This window comes from Gopherus flavomarginatus, chromosome 6 (genome assembly GCF_025201925.1).
Source record: "Gopherus flavomarginatus isolate rGopFla2 chromosome 6, rGopFla2.mat.asm, whole genome shotgun sequence".
Taxonomy (NCBI): domain Eukaryota; kingdom Metazoa; phylum Chordata; order Testudines; family Testudinidae; genus Gopherus; species Gopherus flavomarginatus.
In genome coordinates, this window is record NC_066622.1 from 118,662,131 (window position 1) to 118,689,728 (window position 27,598).

Below are 27,598 nucleotides of genomic sequence, written 5' to 3' on the forward strand. Positions count from 1 at the left end.
TCAATGTGTGCGTACTTTTGTATTGCTTTTTTAGTCTTTTTGCTCCCATAGAATCATAGACTTTAAGGTCAGAAGGGACCATTATGATTGTCTAGTCTGACCTCCTGCACAACTCCTGAAACTTAAAAAGAAAAATAAATAAAAGTGGTTTTACTGGATATTTAGGCCCTGAGTTTTATGCCTAGTTTCCATGAAGTTCTGAGTACAGGAATTGAGTACAAGATTTGAGCCTTAGTTTTCCCTGGTGACTGTTTACTCCTGCTGTCTTCATTAATTTGTAACAGGCCTTTGGCAGCATTAGCTAAAATTTTGGTTCCAGCAAGACTTTCATTATGAATCCCAAATTTTGGTAGCTCAGAACTTTCTGAAAATTTCACAATTTAGGGCTGTCCAGTTTGCATTGTCTAGAAAGACATTTTCATGTTATGTTTAGTCCATCCAAGTGTGCACGTTCTCTCCAGAAGTCTCAGGAACAGTGTTCGGTATGTAGATTTTGTGTGTCTGTTGTTAGCTGTATTAACATAGATTCTGGTCTATGTTAATACCTAGCCAATAGGGTCTATTGCATCAGTGATCTGTGGAATAATGCATCCTCAAGTAGCAGCCATTAGTGTGTATTGTGTCACTGATCTGTGCACTAACGGGGCCACAAGTAGGTGTTGCCACAATAAACGTCACAACTCTGTGGGAGCCATCACAGTTCATTGCTTCAGTAGTCTATGTATTGAGTCCCAAGTAGGCCTTGACACACAATGGACCATTATGGCTCCAGATGAGCCATTACAGTTTTAGGTCAATAATCTGCATGTTGTTGAATCGCAAAATAGCCTTGATACGGCAGACTGGAAAGGCTCATAGGAAAGCTCTGTTGATTATGCAAACCTGTACAAGGTCCAGAGGATACTCTGACTTGCTGCTAAAGATAAATGGTGTGAGAGTTATTTTCTCTCATTTATTACTGTTATCTAAACCTCTCTCCCTACTCTCGGTGCTCTCTTTGTCTCTCCTTCCCCGCACGAATGATATTGTGAAAGCATCGGGTGTGAAACTCAAAAGGAAGGAAAAGTTATAGTTACTAGTAAGCTGATGAGCAGAAGCTCTCTTGGTAGTGGGTGATTCCGCATACTACATGTTCTGTTGCAATACAGAGGCACAGAAACATAGCTCTGAATCAGAAAAGCACTTAAACAAGTGACTAGCCCTTTGACTTCAGTGAGGCGACTCATTTATTTAAAGTTAAGGACATGCTTATGGGCTTTATTTGATCTGAGCCAGACTGCACAGCATCTTGCAGGACTGAAGGCTTTTGGCCTTCGCCACTATACAACTGGCATAATTGTTTGTCTTTGCTTAGGACTGGGACAGCAGGGTTTATAAAACTCAGGACTAGATGCAGTGACAGAACCATATAGTGTACTTGACTAGCAACTGACTGATCCTATAGCTGGTTTTATTTGGGGCTCAGTGGTGCTCACCTGTGAGATCACCAAGTCTATACTGCCTTTGTTTTTATGGCCTTAAGTCCATCAAAAAACTCACACAGCTTCAGTGGAAGCAGAGTTTGGCTGACTCAGGGTGCTTTTAAAAACCACACATTCATGTATAAACAAAAATCAGAATTAGGCTGGTTGAAATTTTTCAAACAAAGCGTTTTTTTTCTTGTTCCTCCCCCTCCCCCCCCCAAGAAATTATCCTTACCCCCACATAAGGAGGAAGGACAGGATTTGCACTGTACTATATACTTATATGACAGCTTGGCCTTGCATTCTTTTGCATAGTGAAACTAGGGTTGCCAAGTTTCTAATCGCACAAAACCGAACACACTTGCCCCGCCCCCACTAACTCCATCCCCAATTCCTACATCGTTTGCTCTCTCCCACCCTCACTCACTTTCACCGGACTAGGGGTGTGGTGTCTGGGGTGGGGCCATAACTGAGGAGTTTAGGGTGGGAGAGGGCTCCAGGCTAGGGCAGGAGGTTAGGGTGTGGACTCCGGAAGGGAGTCAGGGTGTGGGAGGGTGCCCAGGGCTGGGACAGAGGGTTGAGGTGTGGGAGGGGGTGCAGGCTCTGGCTGGGGATGTGGGCTCTGGGGTGGGGCCAGGGATGAGGAGTTTGGGGTGCAGGAGGGGGATCAGGACTGAATCAGGGGTTTGGGGTGTGGGAGGGGGCTCAAGGCTGGGGCAGGGAGTTAGGGTGTAGGAGGGGGTGCCGACCTGGGGCAAGGGGTGAAGGGTGCGGGCCCAGCTGGGTGGCACTTACCTCAAACGGCTCCCGGAAGTGGCAGGCATGTCTGACTCCTAGGCAGAGGGGCCAGGGTGATCTGCATGCTGCCCGCATCCACAGGCGCTGCCCCTGCAGCTCCCATTGGCTATGGTTTCCGGCCAATGGGAGCTGCGGATTCAGTGCTTGGGGTGGAGCAGCGCATGGAGCCCCCGTGGCCCCCCCCTGCGTCTAGGAGCCACACATGCTGCCACTTCTGGGAGCTGTACGGAGCCAGGGCAGACTTTTAACGGCTACTGACCGGAGCCCCAGGGTACCTTTTTGACTGGCCATTCCAGTCGATAACTGGACGCTTGGCAACTCTATCTAAAACTGGCATGGATCTGAAAATGAAGAGGAGAAGGGCTCACTGAAAGTGAGAGAAGTTTGCAGTGCTTCAGAACTTGGAACAAGAAATGCTGTAAATTTACCATTTCAGATTTCACTATCAGTTGGCCAGCAAAAGATGAATTAGCTTAGTTATTAAGGATATTACACGTGTTTCCCCCTTCAGAGATTTGTTAGAACATAGTTTCTTCAATGATAGTAATCAGTGTTACAAACAAAACACGGTTTCCCTCTCTGAATTTTATTTACGCACGACCTCATCTACATAAAGAAAAAAAAGTATGTTAAACAACATGAATAGCTTCAGGCTATTTTATTTCATGTTGCTAAATAAATTAATGCAGATGAGCACTTTTTTATGTAAGGCTGGTTAGTGAATATAAGCACTAAGATAAGAGCCAAACATTATAACTCAAAAGATTTCCTAAAGGTAGACATGCCTGCTGATTCTGATTAATCTTAAGGGTCAGATCCTGCATTCTCAGTGCAAGCCAAGCTCCCAGTCAGTCTCTGGGAGGTTCACCTCAGAAAAGACTGTGGGCCCAGGCCCATGTGTGACAGTAAGGAGCAAGATGTAGGGACTTTTTGCTCTTTAAGTGAATTTAGTGCTTGTGAAAGATGCTGGATTGATGGCCCCTGGATACTTCTGTTTATCCACAATGCAAGAACAGCACAATGAGCTGCACTTCAGACTTCCCCACCAATATCTCTCAGGCTAAGCTGGAGGAACCTTCACTAGGAGTAAGAGAGCTCTCTGTGCCCGCTCCCAATTTGTTCCAGGGCCTCTCTACTAAGGCTATGCTAATTAGGGCGCTGCTTACTACCAGTTTCATGATGTTTTTTGCGACATGGGTATTTGTCTCCTAAGGAACAGGACTGAGACCACCAACTCATTCCACGTGAGCCATTAAACAGCTATGAGCTGACAATAATGCTTGGTCACTATGAAACTGAGCCAGATATAAAAAGATGACAAGGAGGCTTCTTGTGTCCCTACCAGTTCCTGGAGCCATTCTGATCTTCCTCTAATGATTAATTGTCTGGTTTTAATTAACAAACGCCTTAGAAATTATGAATAAATGGTGATACTTAAGGCTTAAAAGGACTTTTTTGACTGTAGAGCCCTAAAAGTCACTTGTTCTTAAAGATGCTTTTCTTGGCAGGTGGAAGGTTCTTGTAACATTCCCTTCTTTCCCCAACCGATTGGTGCAGAAGGGCATTATTGAAAACATGGATGAATATCTGTGACATGTAGCACTCAGAGAATTGTCTCAGGTATGTGATGTATCAGCTCCCACATCACCGCACCAGCAGGAATGAAAGCAGGTGCAGTATGTACAGAGTGATCTCTGAGTAAGCTGCCATAAAAGTCTGTTCACTGGAACCGCCTGTGTGCGCCTGTTAGCTGCCTCTGTATTCTGTATCAAATTAGGGACTTTACACAGAGACGAAGTTTGACTGAGTTACTAGACTAGGACTTGGCAGATCTGGGATCAGTTCTTGGTTCTGCCACAGTCTTTCTGTGTGACTTTGAGCAAGTCATTGATCTCTCTATGCCTCAGTTCCCGCCCTGTAAAATGGAGATGATATTCCTTTTTCTCTCACCCTATGTCTGTCTTGCCAATTCAGATTGAAAGCTCTTTGAGGTAGGAATTGTCTCTTGCTCTAGCTGCTCTAAGTTGATAGGAGAGAGCGTTCCCGTCAACTTAATTAATCCACCTCCAATGAACAGCAGCAGCTGTGTCTCCCACTGACATAGGGGTGTCCACACTAGCTTTTAGGTTGGTGCAACTCAGTGGTTCTCAAACTGTTGTATTGGTGACCACTTTCACCCAGCAAGATTCTGAGTTAGACCTCCGCCTCCCGCTTACAAATTAAAAACATTTTTTTATATATTTAACACTATTAAATGCTGGAAGCGAAGCAGCGTTTGGGGGTGGAAGCTGACAGCTCGGGATCCTGACGTAATAACTACAACCCCCAGTTTAAGAACCCTTGGTTATGTCTCTCAGTGGGGGGTGGGGAGGTTTATTCACATCTCTGAGCAACATGTGTCAATATAACTTAAGTAGTAGTGTAGACCTGGCCTGTGTGTCTGTAAAAGTCTGGCACAATGGGGTCCCAGTCTTGAATGCAGTCTTCAGGTGCTACTGTAAGACAAATAATGCGTAACTATACTTCGGGGCACTCCCTCGCTGCTTCAGTGAGAAATAAGATTACCAAAGGAATATGAATTGTTCCATATTTAAGATTGACGACTTTGCAAGTTTTTGATCTATGAATGTAAAATAGCTTCTGAGAAAATGTACGATGAGGGAAGCCCAGGCCATTGACTTAAACCATATTTTATTAAACTCCATCCCCAGTTGGAGAATTTATGTACGAGAACTTTAACAGGTAACGTAGAACTAGTAACTTATGGCAGACCTTGAATTTGATGCTGCCAGTTACAGCCCAGGATGTGGACTATCTCAGACACAGAAGAGCAAAGCTGAAACATCAAACCTGAACCCTATCAACTTGATGCTGATTTAGAGTCCAGTTTCAGATTTGATTTTTACAAAGGGCCCCTATCTTTGTAAGGGCTGGACCAAACCCCAGAATCTAAATGCTTGCTATGCTTCTCGGGGAGTGAAATCCAGACCAGAATTTTACAGCAGGGGCTCACATTCTATGTGTGTGAATGTGTACGTAAAATACCATATCATATTATGGAGTATGTAATATAGTACTAAATAAATGCAGGTGTGTATCTTTTGTTGCATGTGTATCTATTTTCCTGTCTTATTCTATCTTTTATTTTGAAATGACATGGTGCTTGGGATGTCAGAAGACACAAAGATAAAGATGAAGAGCTTACAGCCTAAAAGTCAGATACCACAATGTTACGATACACTGGCTATCCACAGGAGAGAATAATTTAGAAGCTTTAGGGTAGTGTTGGTTTTACTATTTTTATGTTTCTTATTATGAACTCACTGCTTGTGAGTATTATACTCTAGTGAGTTTTCCCCTGGGTGTTAATGGGGAGAAGGATGACTGGGGTAATTGGGGTAAGTGGATCTTTCTGTGCATAAGGAGTGACAGAAGAAAGCAGGAGACAAGCAGAGTGTTGAGGCTGGTGTCGGTGATTGGAGAGAGGAATTGATAGTACATAAGAAGAGACAAGATGTGAGATGGACACAGCTATATTATTGGTATAAAAGATATCTGGTTTATCCCCCTAATTTGATTTATATTTAGGTAGGCAGAGGAGAAATGTCCCGAGTGGGGAGGAGTGGGTGAAAGGGAAGTGGGTAGCTGTGTATGGGGATTCCTAGAGCAGTAGGATGTTTAGATTCCACATTTGGGTGCATGTTAGTGCCAAGAGGGAGCCATCTGCATGTAAGTGGCCATGTCCTGTCTTTTAACAGTTTGGAAGTTCAGTTTATCTTGTTTCAGCTCTCAGAGATAAGTCTAATCTCTAGCTCAGGAGACAGAGAATGGTGCCATGACACAATCTAGAATTTTTCTCAGTTAATCATTTAAAAATTAAAACATAATCTGCTGCTCATGAGATTAACAAAGGAAGGATTTTTGTTGCATCTGGAGGTAGGGAGGGGAAAAAAAGCCCAAACCCAGGAAGTAGCAATAGCTGTATGTCTGATAAGTGTTTGTTTAACCATGGCTTTTAGTCATGGCTTCATCTTATTTTCCTCTTGTCCTTGCATTTGCTTGCTCATCTACGGGCAGCATATGGAAAGGTTGAAAAGTGACAATTGCTAAATGAAAGTAAATGGAAACTGTTTTTTAGCAACTGCAGATGAGGTTTAGCAGTGCTGTTCGCAAGCTGTGTGCTGGCAGCTCACTCCCTAGTATAAAATGCCCTCTTATGGCCAAGTAAGCATATAACTCGTTTAGAAAACTGCAATTGAAGACACCTTTTTCCAGTGGTTTCTAATTTGGCTGGGATAGTTCTGATGCTCTGCTGAATAACTCAGAGGGAAGAAGAGGGCTTTTGAGCATACAAATCTTCAAAGAATGAAGATTTACTTCTTTAAAAACAATTTAAAAAATGTGAAGAGCTATAGAAGCTGATTTCATTTTTCAGTATTGCAAAGATCTCTTTGAATGGGGCTTTTAGATTTGAGGTATAGAATTTGCACTTGTTTGATATTACACTAAAAGTAAAAAAAATTAGCCTGCTGGTCAGTCAGCATAGTTATATTGATGTGTCCCTTACTTGTGATGGATATTTTGAAAAACCTACTGAAGAAGGGAACTTTGTGATTGCCTAGCAGTAGGTTGTGCTCTGTAAGATATGTAGGTGATTTGGGTGCAGTTCTTGATCTTGGTCTTTCCCTCCCACCCTCCGCCACACTGGCAGAGTCTGGAGGTGCTGGAGAGGCAGTGCATGAACCTGCTTGAGGAGATTGTTCACTTAAGATGCCTAAAAGATGACCTGCAAAGTGGTTTTTTAATTTATTTAAATAGCCTATATTGCTTCATTAGGATGCATACGGGAGGGATGATGGGTATTTTTGTTTTCTTTAAAACTATTTTCTTGCCTGGTTTTCTTCCTTAGAAATATCAAATATATCAACTCCGCTGTCCCTTAGTTTTGCATGAGGACTTATTGAAGGTCTGTGAGAATATATACTGTTGACTGAAGAGGATGCATTGTTGAATTAGTAATGAAGAATTCCTTTCTCCAATATTAGTTATTAATGTTGAATGGGCGTTAACAAAAAACAAACCCCAGATATTTATAAAAAATCCCTGCCCCTCAGTTTTTCTTGTATCTTGTAATACTGTCAGCTGTCCAGTCATCATGAAGTCTTTTAGGCTAGACAGGACCTGAATTTCTAATGTGAAATATAAGCAGAAAAGAAACTTTAAAAATACAAAAACAACACTAAAACAAAAACTGTCTGGCCTTCTTTGTACATACTAAAGAAGGAGAGAAAAAAGGAGGCATGAGCCAATTTATTTGTTTTCCTTTGCAGGTCACCTTTAACTGTGACCCTTTTTGCTGATTAAACAAACAGCTTTGATGCAATAGAAGAGATTAAGGATACTATCAGTGGGAGTTCAGGCTGTGTGAGGAATGAAGGATCAGGCCCTTTATTCTACCTTTGAAGCCATACTATTTTAGCAGAGTCTTTATCTTGTTGTATAATGTTTTAAGATGCGGTCTGCATCACTATGTAGCATGTTAAACAACAGATGTGCAGGCTGATATGAGTTATGGTTCATTTTGCTCACTTATACGATAGCAAGTCACTTAAAACTGTTAAATTTCTTGTGTGAAGGAATCCTACAGTATTCTATTTTCCTCTGTAGTTCACTAAAGAGAGTAGCTCTTTATTTCTAATCAACAGGTGTTAAAATGGGAGTGTCTGTTATTACTTAAACATACTACACCTCTACCCGATATAACGCTGTCCTCGGGAGCCAAAAAATCTTACTGCATTATAGGTGAAATCGTGTTATATCAAACTTGCTTTGATCTACAGGAGTGCACAGCCCCGCCCCCTGGGAACACTGCTTTATCACGTTATATCAGAATTCGTGTTATATCAGATCGTGTTATATCGGGGTAGAGGTGTACTGATGTTTAACCTGCTGTATTTTTGCTTTCTCCATCAGACTGCAGGAACAGACTTACTACACTTTTTTCCCCAGGTGTTGTCTTTGATCATAACAATATAGCTTCCCCAGCCATTCTAGATTCAGCTTCATAGATTCATAGATTCATAGACTCTAGGACAGGAAGGCACCTCGAGAGGTCATCGAGTCCAGTCCCCTGCCCTCATGGCAGGACCAAATACTGTCTAGACCATCCCTGATAGACATTTATCTAACCTACTCTTAAATATCTCCAGAGATGGAGATTCCACAACCTCCCTAGGCAATTTATTCCAGTGTTTAACTACCCTGACAGTTAAGAACTTTTTCCTAATGTCCAACCTAAATCTCCCTTGCTGCAGTTTAAGCCCATTGCTTCTTGTTCTATTATTATAGGCTAAGGTGAACAAGTTTTCTCCCTCCTCCTGATGACACCCTTTTAGATACCTGAAAACTGCTATCATGTCCCCTCTCAGTCTTCTCTTTTCCAAACTAAATAAGCCCAATTCTTTCAGCCTTCCTTCATAGGTCATGTTCTCAAGACCTTTAATCATTCTTGTTGCTCTTCTCTGGACCCTCTCCAATTTCTCCACATCTTTCTTGAAATGCGGTGCCCAGAACTGGACACAATACTCCAGCTGAGGCCTAACCAGCGCAGAGCAGAGCGGAAGAATGATGTCTCGTGTCTTGTTTACAACACACCTGTTAATGCATCCCAGAATCACGTTTGCTTTTTTTGCAACAGTATCACACTGTTGACTCATATTTAGTTTGTGGTCCACTATGACCCCTAGATCTCTTTCTGCCATACTCCTTCCTAGACAGTCTCTTCCCATTCTCTATGTGTGAAACTGATTGTTCCTTCCTAAGTGGAGCATTTTGCATTTGTCTTTACTGAACTTCATCCAGTTTACCTCAGACCATTTCTCCAATTTGTCCAGATCATTTTGAATTTTGACTCTGTCCTCCAAAGCAGTTGCAATCCCTCCCAGTTTGGTATCGTCTGCAAACTTAATAAGCGTACTTTCTATGCCAAATCTAAGTAGTTGATGAAGATATTGAACAGAGCCGGTCCCAAAACAGACCCCTGCGGAACCCCACTTGTTATACCTTTCCAGCAGGACTGGGAGCCATTAATAACTACTCTCTGAGTACGGTTATCCAGCCAGTTATGCACCCACCTCACAGTAGCCCCATCTAAATTGTGTTTGCCTAGTTTATCGATAAGGATATCATGCGAGCCCGTATCAAATGCCTTACTAAAGTCTAGGTATACCACATACACCGCTTCTTCCTTATCCACAAGACTCGTTATCCTATCAAAGAAAGCTATCAGACTGGTTTGACACGATTTATTGTTTACATATCCATGCTGGCTATTCCCTATTACCTTACCACCTTCTAAGTATTTGCAGATGATTTCTTTAATTACTTGCTCCATTATCTTCCCTGGCACAGAAGTCAAACTAACTGGTCTGTAGTTTCCTGGGTTGTTTTTATTTCCTTTTTTATAGATGGGCACTATATTTGCCCTTTTCCAGTCTTCTGGAATCTCTCCCGTCTCCCATGACTTTCCAAAGATAATAGCTAGAGGCTCAGATACCTCCTCTATTAACTCCTTGAGTATTCTAGGATGCATTTCATCAGGCCCTGGTGACTTGCAGGCATCTAACTTTTCTAAGTGATTTTTAACTTGCTCTTTTTTTATTTTATCTTCTAAACCTACCCTCTTCCCATAAGCATTCACTGTGTTAGACATTCCTTCAGACTTCTCAGTGAAGACTGAAACAAAGAAGTCATTAAGCATCTCTGCCATTTCCAAGTTTCCTGTTACTGTTTCTCCCTCCTCACTGAGCAGTGGGCCTACCCTGTCCTTGGTCTTCCTCTTGCTTCTAATGTATTGATAAAAAGTCTTCTTGTTTCCCTTTATTCCCATAGCTAGTGTGAGCTCATTTTGTGCCTTTGCCTTTCTAATCTTGCCCCTGCATTCCTGTGTTGTTTGCCTATATTCATCCTTTGTAATCTGAGGGCTTGTCTACATCACAAAGTTGCAGCGCTGGTGAGGGGGTTACAGCGCTGCAACTTAGGAGGTGTACACATCTGCAGGGCATCACCAGCGCTGCAACTCCCTGTTTGCAGCGCTGGCCGTACTCCCGTTTTGTCTCGGGTGTAGAGGATCCAGCGCTGGTGATCCAGCGCTGGTAATCAAGTGTAGACACTTACCAGCGCTTTTCTTGACCTCCGTGGAATAAGCAGGTATCCCAGCATACCTGAGGAAGCCTCTGGTAATCAAGCTGGTCTCCTTCCCCGGTTTGCTCTCGCGTTCCCCGAACCCCCGAGCAAGCAGGTCTCCTTCCCTGCGGTTTGCAGGGTGGTTCGGGGAACGCGAGAGCAAAGCGTGGCGAAGCTGGTCTCCTTCCCCGGTTTGCTCTCGCGTTCCCCGAACCCCCGAGCAAGCAGGTCTCCTTCCCTGCGGTTTGCAGGGTGGTTCGGGGAACGCGAGAGCAAACCGCGGCAAAGCTGGTCTCCTTCCCCGGTTTGCTCTCGCGTTCCCCGAACCCCCGAGCAAGCAGGTCTCCTTCCCTGCGGTTTGCAGGGTGGTTCGGGGAACGCGAGAGCAAAGCGTGGCGAAGCTGGTCTCCTTCCCCGGTTTGCTCTCGCGTTCCCCGAACCCCCGAGCAAGCAGGTCTCCTTCCCTGCGGTTTGCAGGGTGGTTCGGGGAACGCGAGAGCAAACCGCGGCAAAGCTGGTCTCCTTCCCCGGTTTGCTCTCGCGTTCCCCGAACCCCCGAGCAAGCAGGTCTCCTTCCCTGCGGTTTGCAGGGTGGTTCGGGGAACGCGAGAGCAAACCGCGGCAAAGCTGGTCTCCTTCCCCGGTTTGCTCTCGCGTTCCCCGAACCCCCGAGCAAGCAGGTCTCCTTCCCTGCGGTTTGCAGGGTGGTTCGGGGAACGCGAGAGCAAACCGCGGCGAAGCTGGTCTCCTTCCCCGGTTTGCTCTCGCGTTCCCCGAACCCCCCTTGAAGCCGCCCAACAGCGCTGCAGTGTGGCCACATCTAACACCACTTGCAGCGCTGGTTGCTGTAAGTGTGGCCACTCTGCAGCGCTGGCCCTATACAGCTGTACTAATACAGCTGTAACAACCAGCGCTGCAAAATTGTAGATGTAGACATACCCTGACCTAGTTTCCATTTTTTATATGACTCCTTTTTGTTTTGTAGGTCATGCAAGATCTCATGGTTAAGCCAAGGTGGTCTTTTGCCACATTTTCTATCTTTCCTACCCATCGGAATAGCATGCTTTTGGGCCCTTAATAGTGTCCCTTTGAAAAACTGCCAACTCTCCTCAGTAGTTTTTCCCCTCAGTCTTGATTCCCATGGGACCTTACCTATTAGCTCTCTGAGCTTACCAAAATCTGCCTTCCTGAAATCCATTATCTCTATTTTGCTGTACTCCCTTCTACCCTTCCTTAGAATTGCAAACTCTATGATTTCATGATCGCTTTCACCCAAGCTTCCTTCTACTTTCAAATTCTCAATGAGTTCCTCCCTATTTGTTAAAATCAAGTCTAGAACAGCTTCCCCCAGTAGCTTTTTCAACCTTCTGAAATAAAAAGTTGTCTGCAATGCAGTCCAGGAACTTATTGGGTACTCTGTGCCCCGTGGTGTTATTTTCCCAACATATATCTGGATAGTTGAAGTCCCCCATCACCACCAAATCTTGGGCTTTGGATGATTTTGTTAGTTGTTTAAAAAAAGCCTCATCCACCTCTTCCACCTGGTTAGGTGGCCTGTAGTAGACTCCTAGCACGACATCACCCTTGTTTTTTACCCCTTTTATCCTAACCCAGAGACTCTCAACACTTCCGTCTCCTATGTCCATCTCCACCTCAGTCCAAGTGTGTACATTTTTAATATGTAAGGCAACACCTCCTCCCTTTTTCCCCTGTCTATCCTTCCTGAGCAAACTATACCCATCCACACCAACATTCCAATCATGTGTATTATCCCACCAAGTTTCAGTGATGCCAACAATATCATAGCTGTATTTATTTATTAGCACTTCCAGTTCTTCCTGCTTATTACCCATACTTTTTGCATTTGTATATAGGCATCTAAGATACTGGTTTGATCTTGCTTCCCAGTTTTGCCCTAACCCTCCTTTCTCTCTGCCATTATAGCCCACGCTCCCTCTTGTTTCTGACCCATCTCCCAGGTCTTCATGTTCCCCACTTACCTGTGGGCTTTGCTCACCTGTCCCCGTCGAACCTAGTTTAAAGCCCTCCTCACTAGGTTATCAATCAATCAATCAATCAATCAATCAGTTAGTCACTTTCTGTTATACAGTGCCCCTTTTAATATTAAAGAAAAAATGGCAGTAGTGATTGACAGGACTGGAGAGTGAAGTCCTCTAAAGACAGAACAGTAACAGCATAGGCCATAGGCAATGTCAGTGCATACGTCTTCCACATAGTCAGTGCTGCTGTGCCTCATTGGACAACCTCCAGGGTTGAGAGTTGCCATATATCAAGTCAGTGTGATCAGACTGTTGGCAACAGTGCCAGTTCGTGGTGTGCACACGTGCCCACTAGAACCTGAACCCACCAATTTCAGAAAGGGCACCAAAGCCATTTGAAGAAGTCACTTTTTTCATCTTTATGATTATGAGAAGAATTCAAACCAGTCACTTAGATGTGAAAGGCACATTACCTCCCACTGAACCTTCTAGTCATTCCCACCGAATGTCCTTACTACCAAAAATCACTGAGCACTTGGCAACATCAAAATTATATTAAGTAATAAAAAATTACATTTAATTAACTTTAGTTTTTCCTTAGCCAAGAATTCTGTCTGTCTAGTTTTTTGTGGGCAATAGTCTTTCACAGGCCAGAATTCTAGTGTGCTATGAGTCATGTACCAACAGTTAGGTATGCTACCAAAGTAGTGGCCATTTGGTGACAAAAACCATTTTAGTCAATGGAAAGACCCCCCGTTGACTTCATTAGGCTATAGATCAGGCTCCAAGTCAACAAGGTAGCCAACTGAAAGGTCATGGAGGATGTTCAGTTCAATGGGTAAAATTTTTGAAAGTTCTTAAGGAAGTTAGGTGCCCAACTCCCACTGAAAATTATTATTAATTATGTATTTGTATTACTATAGCACCCGGGAGCCCTAACTCCCTTTGGTGCTTTAGAAAATCCGCCCAAGTAGTAAAGCTTTAAAATCCCTCAGGATCTGACTGCTCTGTTTAATGGAGTGGAGAATCAGGCCACAGATGTCTTCAGTTTAGAATCCAAACTCAGGGCATGATCCTGCAAGTCTGAACACCATATGTGAGAAGTTCTCTTTAACTCATTGTGGGTTCTCAAGTTAGTGAATTAGTCACATGTGCATTAGCTTGCAGGAGTGTATGAACGTAGGAGTTGCCATATCGAATCAGACCTGTGGTACAGCTATCTGTTATCCTATCTCCAACAGCATGAGAGAGATCACATAGTGGACAGTAATGGAATAGGGGATGTTTCTTCCTAACCCCTGTCAGGTGGAGGTTCCCCAGAGTATGAGGATCTAGAGCCATTATACATTTTTGTTTACTTTGTTTTCTTTCCTAATGGAAAAACTATAGTGGTTCTCATTATCCATATAACTATCTAATACCATTTTTTATTGTTGAAGATCTTGGCCTGCATGGAATCTTGTGGCAGTGAGTTCCACAAGTTGATTTTGAGCTGAACCCCCCCTGGATGCTCAAAAAGTATTTCCTTTTTATCATTTTAAAATGTCTTGTCTCCCTTTGTTCTCTTACTGCGAGAGGGTAAGTGATGTGATTTACCTTCTCTATTCCATTCATTATTGTGCCTGCCCCTAGGATACCACCTCTTACTCATCTCATCTCTATAACCCATGCTAACACAGTGCAGCTCTTTGTCTCCCTAGACTAAACTCTGAACTGAGCTTAATCTATCTGTTGCTGTCTCTGCGATAAGAGACCTAGTCCTTTAGCTCAAATAGTAGAAACTCGTACTTTTAGATTCAAGGGTTCTGGATTCAGGACCAAGAGACCACCCAGGGACATTGTTACAAAAGCAGTCTTTTCAGCTACTCCATCTGGAAGTCCTTCCATGTCCCTGTTTTGTTGTTGTTGCCAGTCTCTGGATTCCCTTCCCACTTGTCCCAGTTCTGCTATTATCTTTTAAAGAGAGGGTGATGACCAGGACTGAACATGGTATTCCACTTCAGCAGGTATCATTCATTTATACAAAGGTATTACATTCTCAGGAGTTTCTACCCCAAGCCTCATGCATTCTAACACTTTGTTTTCTCTTTTTCTCTCCCTTTCTCTGTCTCCTCGTCTTACGTTAGTAATTCCCTCTTCATTTCCTTCCTTGCAGCAAAACCCGATTCTCAGCACTTGCGGGCTTCATCCCACGCCTTCCCCATTACATCTGCTGAAGTGATCAGCAGTTAAATAGTTAATGCTGGGCTTTTAGAGTTAAGGCTCCAATGAGATTAATGGGGGTCAGTCCACACCTCTCAGAACCATTGTTTCAATAAAATGCTAATAAAGAAATACAATCATAAATACACCTAGGTCTTATGTAGTTCTTTTCATCAGTAGATCTCAAAGTGCTTTACAAAGGGAGGTCATTCTCATTACCTCCCGGTACATCTGTTACCACATCTGTAAAAGGAGGATAAAGTGACTTGCCTTTTTTCCTGGCCCTGCCACTGGCCCAGTAGGCCAGTGGCAGGGCCAGGAAAAAGGCTTTTAGAAATTGGTATCTTGGCGAATGAGGAGCCAGTGGAGATCTGCATAGCTTGGTATCTAATGTGCACTTCAGAATCGCTGAATACATTGGTAATTCACTTTCCTGTAGTCTTGGTCTGACTCTACACAAAGAGCACTAATATCCTTCAGTATCCAGGAACCCAAAAGCCCATTCAAGAACCTGTCCTTTCCATGGCAGCAAAATAAGTATATTATCAAGCTTACAGTGTGTTATCTGTTTTTTCCCCAATCCTAGAGCCACTGCAGTTTGTGTAAGAAATAGTTGGCCATAATATTAGGGAACCTCCATTATGTTACACTTCATCCAGCTCAAGAATTTCAGGTGCAAATCATAAACAATTAAAAAGTTCCTCATAACAGATCTTATCAAATTTAGATAATAGAGGTTTTATTTCTTTAGAACCATAGTTGTAGTTCAGGTTAATGACAAGTCTGATTTGGATTTGTGATGACACTAGGAAAAAAGATGTCTTTAACAACTGTTAATTAACTCATGTAAGACAAGGCAGTTGTAGTTTTCACACATGATATTGAGCTAAACTTGGGGTAGAGCCTTAGGTTTATCTTGACCAGGTAATGCATTAAAACAGTTAGAAGGTTTTGGAATAAATGAAGATGAAGGAAGGTATTATTAAAGTGAATCTCTTAAAACCTCAATAAAAGATATGACAACTCAATGGCTACTATAACCAGAAAAAACATCTGCGTTGCCATTATGATGATCATAAAATCCTTAGGGAGGAAGGACCTGGACTGTTGAACTTGTGCCCTCACAGTCTATGTGGTAATGACAAGTTCTTCTCCAGTTTGGTAATATGTAAAGAAGCTGACTCCAAAGAGTGACCACCATATACTAGCAGGGGTAGGCAACCTATAGCACGTGTGCCGAAGGCGGCACACAAGCTGATTTTCAGTGGCACTCACACTGGCCGGGTCCTGTCCACCGGTCCAGGGAACTCTGCATTTTAATTTAATTTTAAATGGAGCTCTTAAACATTTTTAAAACCTTATTTACTTTATATACAATAGTTTAGTTATATTATAGACTTTTAGAATGAGACCTTCTAAAAACGTTAACATGTATTACTGGCATGCGAAACCTTTAAATTAGAGTGAATAAATGAAGACTCGGCACACCACTTCTGAAAGGTTGCCGACCCCTGTACTAGAACAAGCCAGATGTGTGATCATGGGACTTTGTTTCCTGTTCCTATTCTGGCTCTCTCCCTCTCTTCTCTATTATTGGTCTCTAGGTATTTATAAAACACCTATCTGCACTCTACAAAGATTAAAAATGTGGTGAAACAACAGCTCTCACCAATTTTTTTCTTCTCATTTTAAAAAATTGAATGGTCAGCAAGTGTTGATCGGTTCTTGTGTCTAAATGTTTTTGGAAATCCAGCACTGGGGCACTACTGGAGCTTAAGTGGTGATGCCATTGGTGCTTATGTGGCTACCAGAGTTCATATCGCTGTGCTATCTAGACCTGCTCTGATCAGGGCTAGATAAGATGTTGGTAAAGCAGTGCCAGTGCCTCAGCTGTGGAAGGGCTCTCACTCTTGCTGTCACTGGTTGAGCTGCATTGGTGGTAGATTAGCAGTGGAGATTTTTTTTAAAGATCCCAGCCAGACACAGTATAAGGTCTTTTGGATGCTTAGGTGCCCTATAAAGACTTTATCCATAAAATTGTCCTCATAGTGTTATACATTATAATAATTTTTGGTCAGTGAGCATGAGACAGAAACATCTTCAGATTCCTATTTCCTCTTCACTTTTAATGTATAAATATAGTTATAAACTGAGGCAGATCAAGCATCCTTTCTGTGCAACCCCTTATCCTGGTAACCCCAGGATTGTAGGGACGACAGGATATGAAATGAGATAATTATCACAAGAGATCTTTACAGGAAGACTTCACCAGGTCTTCTAAACGATGGGCATTCCTTACATCTGAGAGACAGGACCGAGTTGAACTCTGGATTTGATTATCTCATGTTCCTTCCATACATGGATTTGGGTGGAGTTGTTTACTCTTCAGCAACATTTGGCTTCAATACTTTCACATAAATGCACCCAGCATGGGCAAAAATTAAACAAAGCTAAGCAGCATGCATTTCATTGTTTGGAAACATCCATTTCTGTGGCTTAGGAGAACAAAATGCATCCTAATACATCCAAATTTTCTCTCATTTTCTGGCTCATGGACTGGGTGGTGTTTAATATGCAGTATTAAGAAGCTATTTAAATGTTTTGCATCAGGGTTTTTGTGTCCCCCCCCTTTTAAAACATTGTGTTTAGGTAGATTCCCTTTAAACAAACAAACAAACAAACAAATAAATAAATACTAGGCTATGATAATGTTCCAGTGTTTTCAAGGAAATTTACATTTTGAAAGACACTGTTGGAGACCAGCAAGGACATGCAATTACTATATGTAAATCATTTCACTTGATTCCTAATCTTGCTGAAGATCAAGAACTACAGTTGTTTTTTTTTAGTGTATGTCTTCCTCTTTCTTGCGCTTTAAAATTCCATTGTATGGCAAGATTTGTTTATGTTTTAACTGCTCTCCCTGATATTTTTAAGTCTTGCCTACTTAAAATAATTTTATTTTTTGTAACTTTTAACCTTGTGATTATATTGAGATTTAATTGGATGTAGAAATCATTAAGAGTAAATAGAAGTTTGTGCTCAACTAGCTGTGTCCTGCACAGCAAAAATGGAAAAACCTTTTCTTAATAACAGTTTCATTTAAAGGTTGTGAAGTGACCTGCTTTTTTCTGTACCCTTCACATCTGGTTTTCTCCAGTTTATTCATGCCTGCTAAATCCCACTCTGGGTGTTCTTGTCATATTTTTAATAGTATCTTAAGTTGTGTTCTTATTGCTGCTTGGTATCCTCACAAACACCTGTCAAACACAAATGGACTGGTTAAAATTATTAGGAAGGGCCCCAGAATGGAAATTAAATTAAGCTATGCAATATGCCTATGGTGGGGGTGATTATTATTTATCATTGTTTTCCTTTGCAGAAAGCTTTTCTCCAGGGAATGATAGCGTCAATAGAGCTGGTCAGAGAAGCTTTGATGGTGCCACTTTCTGTCAGAAAATGCAGTTTAGTCAAAATCAAAACACTGTGCGAAATCATGTTGATTTCACCAAAATTTTGTTTTGAAGGAAAAAAGTTCTAGGTTGGAACTCCCCATTTTGAACTTTTGGAATGAAACATTCAATTTTGGAATGAAACAAATTGGGATGGGGATTTTCTTTTGTGGAGAATTTTGAAATTTTGGGGTTCCTAATCAGAATGAAACCAAATTTTGAAATCCCAGTATCCTTCACAAAACGGAATTTGCATTCTCTATATGGCTCTAATAGTGAATGAGTGAATTTGTGTTGTTTCTAGACTATATATAGAGATTAAACCATGTGATATAGTCCTCTTCTGGCTATGGTGGGAAGCAAGGATGGAAGAGGGTGGAGACTCTGGTTTGAATATACTTGCGGGGGGGTTAGCAAGATGTAGATGTGCCTTTGATTGATAATGGGCCAAAGACATGGAAGATAATCTTTGTTTGGGTAGGTGGACTGTACCCTATATACTCATTCATAAGCTAAATTTTTTTAGAAAAAAAGGGAAGCATCAGAGAAGGAGGTCGGCTTATAAACAGGTGTAGAGAGGGAGAGGTGGGGCACAGCCCCTCCCCCAACAGAGGGAGCAAGGAGAGGCAGCAGAGCCAGAAGGGAAGAGGTGGGGCCAGAGTCTCTCCACTTCTGGCCACGCTGCTCTCCCCGCAGCCTCCAAAGCAGCTGCAGCTCTGGGGCTGGCAGACTGCAGCCATGCCGCTTGGTTCTGCCCTCCAAAGCAGGCTGTGGTCATGCCGCCTGGCCTGCCGGAGCATGCTGTGGCCATGCTGCCCAGCCCAGCCTGCTGGAAGATGCTGCAGCCACGTCGCCTGGCCCAGCCTGCCGGATCAGGCTGCAGCCGTGCTGCCCAGCCTGCCGGAGCAGCTCCAGCCAAGCCAGAGACATCCTCCCCTAGCTCTCCCCAGATAAGGTGGGAAGGGAAGGGGAGAGTGTGGGGTCCCAGGCTAGGGGTGGGGTCATGTAGGAGGTGGTCACAGAGGTTACTCCCCTGTCTCCCAGCTTCTCCTCCCCCCAAAATTTCCCCACCAGTTGCTGTCCTGGCCCATCAGGGTAAGCAGCTGGCACGCCAGGACACTTTGTTTACTTAGGTTTACCTCTGTGCCTGCGGATGCTCAAGGTGAACAAACCATCTTGGCCCATCCAGCGGCTAATCCTGATGGCCCAGGAGCCAAAGTTTGCTGACCCCTGAATTATAGAGTCAGCTTATGAATGGGTTATAAATTTTTTCCCTTTTTACAGATTCATCCTGGGGGGTCGGCTTATAAACAAACCGGCTTATGTTGAATATATACTTAGTGGGCGGACAGTGATTTGTGAGGGCTTGTAACCTGTATTTGGCATGTACATGATGCAGGGTTCCTCGATACACAAATATATAACTTTAGATTCTAACTGATAATCTTAACATACAGGTAACAAAGTTTTCTTCGTATGTTCAGACACGTGTTTCTATGCAGTTTATAATCTGAAAATATAATTACCACGTGCAGTGCTGCTGAAATGAGCAAAGACTTATAAATGGAGATTTTGACCATATGAAAAGTGAAGCCATTGTGAATGAGCATTTTTATTGTCAGGATTTGTTTTAATATACAGCATATAAAAGTGGAGCCTTGGTAATGAGCGTAAAGGAAGCCCCAGGGCCTATTTTGATTGCACTGGTAATACCATAGACTTTATCAGAAGAAACATAAATTCACAACCATGGTGAAAGTGTTTAGCTCCATGAAACTGTTACTACAGAGAAGAAACTATATGTTAATTGGGATCTCATAAATAACCTGTAATTCATTAGGAGTCTTGACACCGATTAAATAATCTTGATTCAACAGAAATATAAAAACATAAATTATAAAATAATGCCTCAAAAATCAGCACTAAACCTGCTCCTTAGGATGGTCCATGTGGGATGCTGTGCAGCCAGCAAGGGGCATGATGTTGCCATCTGTGGAAGTTTGGCGGGAAAAGGAGATGAGAGATTGACAGGCCTTGTAGATTGTGTAGCAGTAGTGCTATGTGAACTTGGGATCTAAACTGTTATTTTACCCATCCCGTAAGGTGCAGTCTGGCGATGTTGCTTGGGAGATCTTCTCTTAAAAAACACAAGGGATGCACAGAAATCATTTGCGGGGGATGGATAGCTCAGTGGTTTGAGCACTAGCTTGCTAAACCCAGGGTTGTGAATTCACTCCTTGAGGGGGCCATTTGGGGATTGTTCCTGCTTTGAGCAGGACTAGATGATGGGTTGGACTAGATGATCTCTTGAGGTCCCTTCCAATTGTCCTTCATTCTTGCCACACAAGAGAAAATGCTGCTGATCTGAGAGGGGGGAAGGCTGTGGGAGGCAATTTTTGGGAAAGGGTTATAAGAGATCACTGAGATCCTTAAAATCTGCAGTCACTCTTTGTGGACAATAGCGTCCATCCCACGGGATCACGCTCACAATACATTACTCTCATGTGATCCTCAAATGACGCTCTCCTGCCTCCCTCCCTGTGCAGCAAGGGCCCAGCTCCAAACAGACTTTCTGCTTGGACCTGCTGCCCAGCCAAATCTCCCTGGGAGTGGGATGGGTATTCATTAAGTTTAAAGACAGGTATATCTTTTTAAATTCTGATAATGGAAATGCTATCTCTTTGTATTGCATTATCTACATTAACACTCAGTTGATTTTTTTAATATAACAAGCTCTTGATTTTAGGAAGCTTCTGTGTCTGGAATGGAAGTTTTGGTACTTTAGAATGTTTCATTAATTATTAATCTGAGTGGGAATCATGTTCTGTAGCATCCCTTACATTTTAAAAAAATCAATTAATTATTGCTATAAATCTCTGAGATTATGCTGCAGTTGTGTTGCTGGGAAATTGGCCATTAACTACCAGGAAATCGCCTATTTTCCATCAGTCAGAATTCAGCTGTACCAACACAACCCTTTTCTTTTTTTAAATTAACTATCAATGTGATGCATAATTGATAACCATTTATAATAATAACAATAATCTCCATGAAATTGTCGTCTTGATATGCAGCAGATTTGTTAGAGCTTTTACCCCGCTCCCTCATTTTCACTCGAGCTTACTGCATTCGTTAACTATTAATAACCTGTATTTTCTGGGAGATTGTTCTTGCACTGACCTTTTTTTGGGAAGGGGGAGGGGTTGCACAAGCTTAGTTGTTGGAGATGAAGGGGTAATATACAAGATATATAACAGTACTTTGCAATTAATGCCATTTATATGAAGATCTCAAAAGGCTTTGCAAAGGTAGGTAAGAGCTGTTATCCCCTTTTCACAGAAGGGGAAACAGATGCACAGAGAGGTTATGTGTATTGCCCGAGGTCAGCTGCTTGACATCACCCCTGCGTTTTCTCAGTCCCAGACACCTATGTTTACCATGGTCCTTGTCACTTTGTATCATAAGACATCGTTACTTATAATTTTATGTACTGTGTTGTTAAACTTTATGTATTTCACATCCACAGTGTGCAACACTACTGACAATGGGGTAGAGGGCTTTCCCTTGTACTTATTAGATGAGAATAATTCCCTTCTTCTCTTGTACTGTGGAAACCTTGAATGAACGGTGCACAATTTGAGATTCTCTACATTTTTTTGTTTGACTGTTTTAACCCTTTATGGTGCTTTTCTTTAATTTAATTCATTCTTTAAAAAGCTGAAATTTGGCGGCTCCATACTGATTACTCTTTGGGGAAAAGAACAGGAGTACTTGTGTCACCTTAGAGACTAACAAATTTATTTGAGCATAAGCTTTCGTGGGCTGCAGCCCACTTCATTGGATGAAATACCATCCTATACTGGAAACCTACTGACCACTATACTTACCTACATGCCTCCAGTTTCCTTCCAGGACACACTACATGATCCATTGTCTACAGCCAAGCTCTAAGATACAACTGCATTTGTTCCAATCCCTCAGACAGAGACAGGCACCTACAAGATCTCTATCAAGCATTCTTAAAACTACAATACTCACCTGCTGAAGTGAAAAAACAGATTGACGGAGCAGAAGAGTACCCAGAAGTCACCTACTACGAGACAGGTCCAGCAAAGAAAATTAACAGAACGCCACTAGCCGTCACCTTCAGCCCCCAACTAAAACCTCTCCAGTGCATCATCAAAGATCTACAACCTATCCTGAAAGATGATCTCTCACTCTTTCCCAGATCTTGGGAGACAGGCCAGTCCTTGCTTACAGACAGCCCCCTACAAGCTGAAGCAAATACTCACCAGCGACCACAGGCCACACAACAAAAACACTAACCCAGGAACCTATCCTTGCATCAAAGCCCGATTCCAACTCTGTCCATATATCTATTCAAGTGACATCATTATAGGACCTAATCACATCAGCCACGCCATCAGGGGCTTGTTCACCTGCACATCTACCAATGTGATATATGCCATCATGTGCCAGCAATGCCCCTCTGCCATGTACATTGGCCAAACCAAACAATCTCTGCACAAAAGAATAAATGGACACAAATCTGACATCAGGAATCATAACATTCAAAAACCAGTAGGAGAACACTTCAACCTCTCTAACCACTCAGTAACAGACTTAAAGGTGGCAATTTTGCAACAGAAAAGCTTCATAAAACAGACTCCAATGAGAAACTGCTGAACTTGAATAAATATGCAAATTAGACCCTATCAATTTAGGCTTGAATAGAGACTGGGAATGGCTGAGCCATTACACACATTGAATCTGTTTCCCCATGTTAAGTATTTTCACACCTCTTGTCAAACTATCTGTAATGGGCTATCTTGATTATCACTACAAAAGTTTTAATTAATTAGCCTCTTAGAGTTGGTAAGACAGCTCCCACCTTTTCATGTTCTCTGTACGTGTATCTATGTATATTTACTATATGTTCCATTCTGTGCATCTGATGAAGTGGGCTGTAGCCCACAAAAGCTTATGCTCAAATAAATTTGTTAGTCTCTAAGGTGCCACAAGTACTCCTGTTCTTTTTGTGGATACAGACTAACATGGCTGCTACTCTGAAACCCGTCTTTGGGAAAGAGTTTCTCGCTGTAGTAGCCTTTTGCTACCAGTATGTGGCATTAAATCAACGTACAGCTTTGCTACCCTCTACTTCAGTGTTTCCCAAACTTGTTCTGCTGCTTGTGTAGAGAGAGCCCCTGGCGGGCCGGTTTATTTACCTGCCCCGGCCGATCGCAGCTCCCACTGGCCGCGGTTTGCTACTCCACGCCAATGGGAGCTGCTGTAAGTGGCGCGGGCTGAGGGATGTACTGGCTGCTGCTTCCAGCAGCTCCCATTGGCCTGGAGCAGCAAACAGCGGCCGTGAGAGCTGTGATCGGCCGGACCTGTGGACAGGGCAGGTAAACAAACCAGCCCGCCCGCCAGGGGCTTTCCCCACACAAGCGGCGGAACAAGTTTGGGAAACACAGATCTACTTTATTGCCTTTCCTCTAAGTTTCAGTGAAGTGCCCTGCAACTCCTTGTTGGATATAGCTCGTATCCCTGCAGCAACAAAGTAGAGAGGTTTGGTAAACTCACTAAGAATCCCGGGAAACCTAAAGTGGCTGTTCCAGAAGATATCTCCAATGCCTACACTAGTGTGCTGCTGTGAGTTGCTGTGATCAGATGGGGTACACCCACTTGCCTGTCTTTGTGGGTGTTTTCTAAGTGCCCCTGCATCTTTGTCTCTTGAGCCAGACTCCTTCAAGTACATAGAATCTTTTGATTAGATCTTTAAAGTAGCTCGTGATATAGTGTGTGACAGATGGATCTTAATGGTATCTGAACCAAGAACTTGTTAATGCTTCCATTATTGTGTGTATGTACATACAAAGGCAGTTCTCCCCACCCTCTCTCCACCTTCATTTCACCCACCACAGATGACTTGAATGAAAGATGATGGCTTTGAACATCAGTTCCTTCCCCAACAAAAACCTCTTCTTCACCTAATAACATGAACAGTACTAGAACTTCACCAGCTTGGTCTGATGACTGGAAGACCAAGTAGGTTGGCATAACACAAGACAAGGATACTATATCGAAATCTAGCTCATGTTCATCAACCTTCCCCCAAGCACCTGAGGCAGGATGGTTTTAACACTGAATTACTGGGAGTATCGTTTTACTTAGTAAAATTTTAATGCCTGTGGTAGACAGTTACTGGAAATCAGACGTCAGCATGAGCTCTTTTCACTTATTTCCCAATTCATTTAACAATTAGGTGGTGCTTGCTCTGAAAAGCAAACTCATGTCTAAGGTTTATGATAGGACTGTTGCATTAAAGTCCCAGAATGGCACTTCTAGTCTCTATTCTGAGTGCAAACTGCTCAGATGTGCATATTCAAGAACTAAACAAAACTTGTGCTCTATTTAAAAAAAAATAAAGAAAAAGTGATGCGTAATATGCAAGTGTCTCTATTTGCCTGATTTTGTTAATTCTTTTGGAAAAGAATTGGGACCTTGTCTCTTTATAGAACACTTCTTATAAATTAGCCGTATCTGCCAGTTACTAGATTGCTTTATTTAATGAGACACCGATATGTGGCAGCCTTTAAAGGGTGTGTGTGTTGGAAATGTCCATCCAGCATCAAATGTGTAACACTGGCCTTTTGAGTACAACTGAGAGAACAAACTACAATTATGGTTGGGCCGTGTGTAAAAAAAATTGTGGGTAACATATCTCTCTCTGTAGAGATAAACTCTGGAAGTTTCAGGAGTCCAAAGTGTAGTTCCAGTGACAACTATTTTACTGGAAATGAATTGAATAAGACTTGATATCCGAAGCGCAAGTGTTCAAAGGAGATATCAGAAGAGCAAAGTAACTTTTCTTTTGCTCTGTCTCTAATCTTTCAGAGCCGGTGAATACAGTTTGGGTTTCTGAGGCTGAAAAATAAAACCGAGAAAGCTTACCTATAACACTTAAACAATACTGCCATGCTCGTGTACATTGGTGCTCCTTGAGAACATGAGTAGAAAGTATTCAGTTTGTAACTTTCATTTCAGAAAGTCCACAGTAATGTCAAGCATAGACTATTGTCATCCTTTGTACCAAGGGTCCTAAATGTAAGGATTATTTTTCCTTGTTTCAGGGCTTATAGTGCCGTTATGCACTCAGACTCCTGTGAATTTTCCTGAGATTTGGAGGACTGCTTTGCTTTTTGAATCAGAAAGTTACAAAATACAGTAAAGAATGGCTCTTGTGGATAAACACAAAGTCAAACGACAGCGATTGGACAGAATTTGTGAAGGTAAGACTGAGCATAATCCAATATTTCTAATGAAATCCGCATCGATTCTTCACAAGAAAGTAGAATTGCTGAACTATGGGTAGCATTGGTGTTTGTAAGTGAAACACCTGTTCCTGTTTTGAAAGTGACCTGCAAATGATAAGACTTTGGCTTACTGGCCATCTCTTTTGCATTGCTTAGTAATTTATAGTGGAATGGCACTCTTATCTGTAGTCTGGGTGCTGCCATATCAAGATGTTGGCTCTACTTTGTGTTTACATTGCCTTACAGTGACGGTGCTGCTTTGTGAAAAGTGCTGTCCTGTGAGCCCATGTGGAAGTTAATGATCTAAATCCCAAATGGAAATGAGTAGGGGATAGCTCTTCCCAGCGTTCCCTCACTAAGTCACACCAGTGCTGGTGCCCCAGACTATGTGAGAGAGATTGCTGGATGCAAAACAACTACCTCTCTTGTTCATGCACTCATGGCAATGCCATGCTATCTAGCTTAGCATTTTGAATGCATTTTGAGCAATGTCAGTTATGATAGGCACTCTGAAACCACTGTATGGTTTAAATGGCAATTTAAACGACCGAGATTTTCTGGAGACAGCTTACTCCTACACTCCCCAGGCTACAGTAAATTCAGCTCTTCTGCAACATTGACAATTTCTATATGTGTTAACTGTATTTGTTGTTGAAATGTAACTGAATGTCTCGACAAACAGTTTTTCCTTCATTAGCAAATGTGTGATGCCAAGACAAATTTATAGATCCATTCTTTATTCATAGCATGTGTTTGGGTGCATTAGCCCAGGTAGGTTTTTCCTTTACTTTTCTGCGTTTTGTTCAGTGTCACAACAGAATGACAGCCAGTAGTTAGTGTATCTCTTCTGCAGCTTCAGATGGCATAAGCTACTTTTATTTACTTAGGCGAAAAGTCAAGTGGTGCCAGACAACCTCAGACTTTCCAATGTGCTTGCTGATACTTCTCTGATGAGAGCTGGCGGCCATCTCATAAAAATTTTACAAGCTGTAGCAAAAAAGGAACAAAGTGTCATTCAAGCAGCTGTAGCTTAAATCTTGTCTGCTGAGTGATTACCTATGTTTAAAGGGAGAATCTGTCCAGGTACATGATTTCAACTTTTACGAACAATGTCTTGTAGGGGCACACTTGGAAGTATTATGTTAAACGCTCCCAGGCAAAATTGTGCTCTTGGATGTGGGCACGCAACTCCCACTGAAGTTTTATGATGCTGAGAAACGCATTTTATAACAATTCTCAGCAGAACGTATAAGACACCTCAGGTTGCACAACTGAAGGAAAAACTGAGTCCCTACATGTTTTGCTGTAGTAGTTATGAACTGTGTTTTTCTTGATACAGCAGTAATTAAATACAACTCCTTTGCTATCATTTTAAGCTTGCCATGAATTATTTAAGCCATAATTGAGTGAGGTGATCCTAGTGATCTCCTTGGATATACAACCCGCACATGAAACACACGTTGATACTGATATCCCTCAGGAAGCGGCATTATTCATCAGATAGGGCTGCATTTCAAGCTCAGTGCAGAGAGCACAAAATTGAAAAATGAGTTCATTTAATCAAGTAATATAGAAAAATGTAAAAGCCATTCCACCTGTCAATTTAATTAACCCAATCAACACTGGGTTAATCTGCGTTAACTCTGCTCCAGAGCTTGTTGCCTTTGTAATGCGGGAGGGTGTGGGGGGAGGAAGGAAGGTGCTGACAGTGGCCGGAATATATGGCAGCAAAGAGTTACATATCTATCCATTTGAATGCCATAAACACTCAGGTGTAGTGTTCTATCTTATCTTAGAAAAATGCCTTTGAACCTGACTTAAAAGACTTATATTGGCAGAGTTGGGATTTTCAAAAGCAGCCTTTCCAGTTTGATGTTTACTATCAGATCTGGTTGCTGAGTGAACAAGAAACTCAAAAGGATCATAGGACAAACCTGCTAACAGAACATTAGATGTGATTGAAGTTTAGATTATTTTCCTCTGAACAAGTGATTTGAGCTTTTTGTTGTTTCTTGGCTAAAATCTTTTTCTAATCTGTAAAGTGCAGTTTAAATAACTTTTGAAAAAAGCACATTTGCTGTTCACTAACTTTATTTGTGATTTGAATTAAGTTGATGGGATTTACTGTTGTGCAGCTGCAGCATGTCATGTTGTGTGTGACTCCCAAAATGGTTATAGGT

The 27,598-nt window shown here is 42.3% G+C and overlaps 1 protein-coding gene across 5 annotated transcripts in view; it reads left to right on the plus strand.

Moving 5' to 3' along the window:
* The window catches only part of CTBP2 (C-terminal binding protein 2), a 237,224-nt gene that overhangs the window by 112,957 nt on the left and 96,669 nt on the right, over nucleotides 1-27,598 (plus strand). For 4 of the 5 annotated variants that reach the window (XM_050959317.1, XM_050959318.1, XM_050959320.1 and 1 more), the window contains one exon: nucleotides 25,236-25,394. In XM_050959317.1, the coding sequence (XP_050815274.1) occupies nucleotides 25,337-25,394 (58 nt within the window). In that variant the 5' untranslated portion in view covers nucleotides 25,236-25,336. Of the gene's footprint in view, nucleotides 1-3,861; nucleotides 3,882-25,235; nucleotides 25,395-27,598 lie in introns of those variants that run through there. The other variant, XM_050959321.1, reaches the window with a different exon arrangement.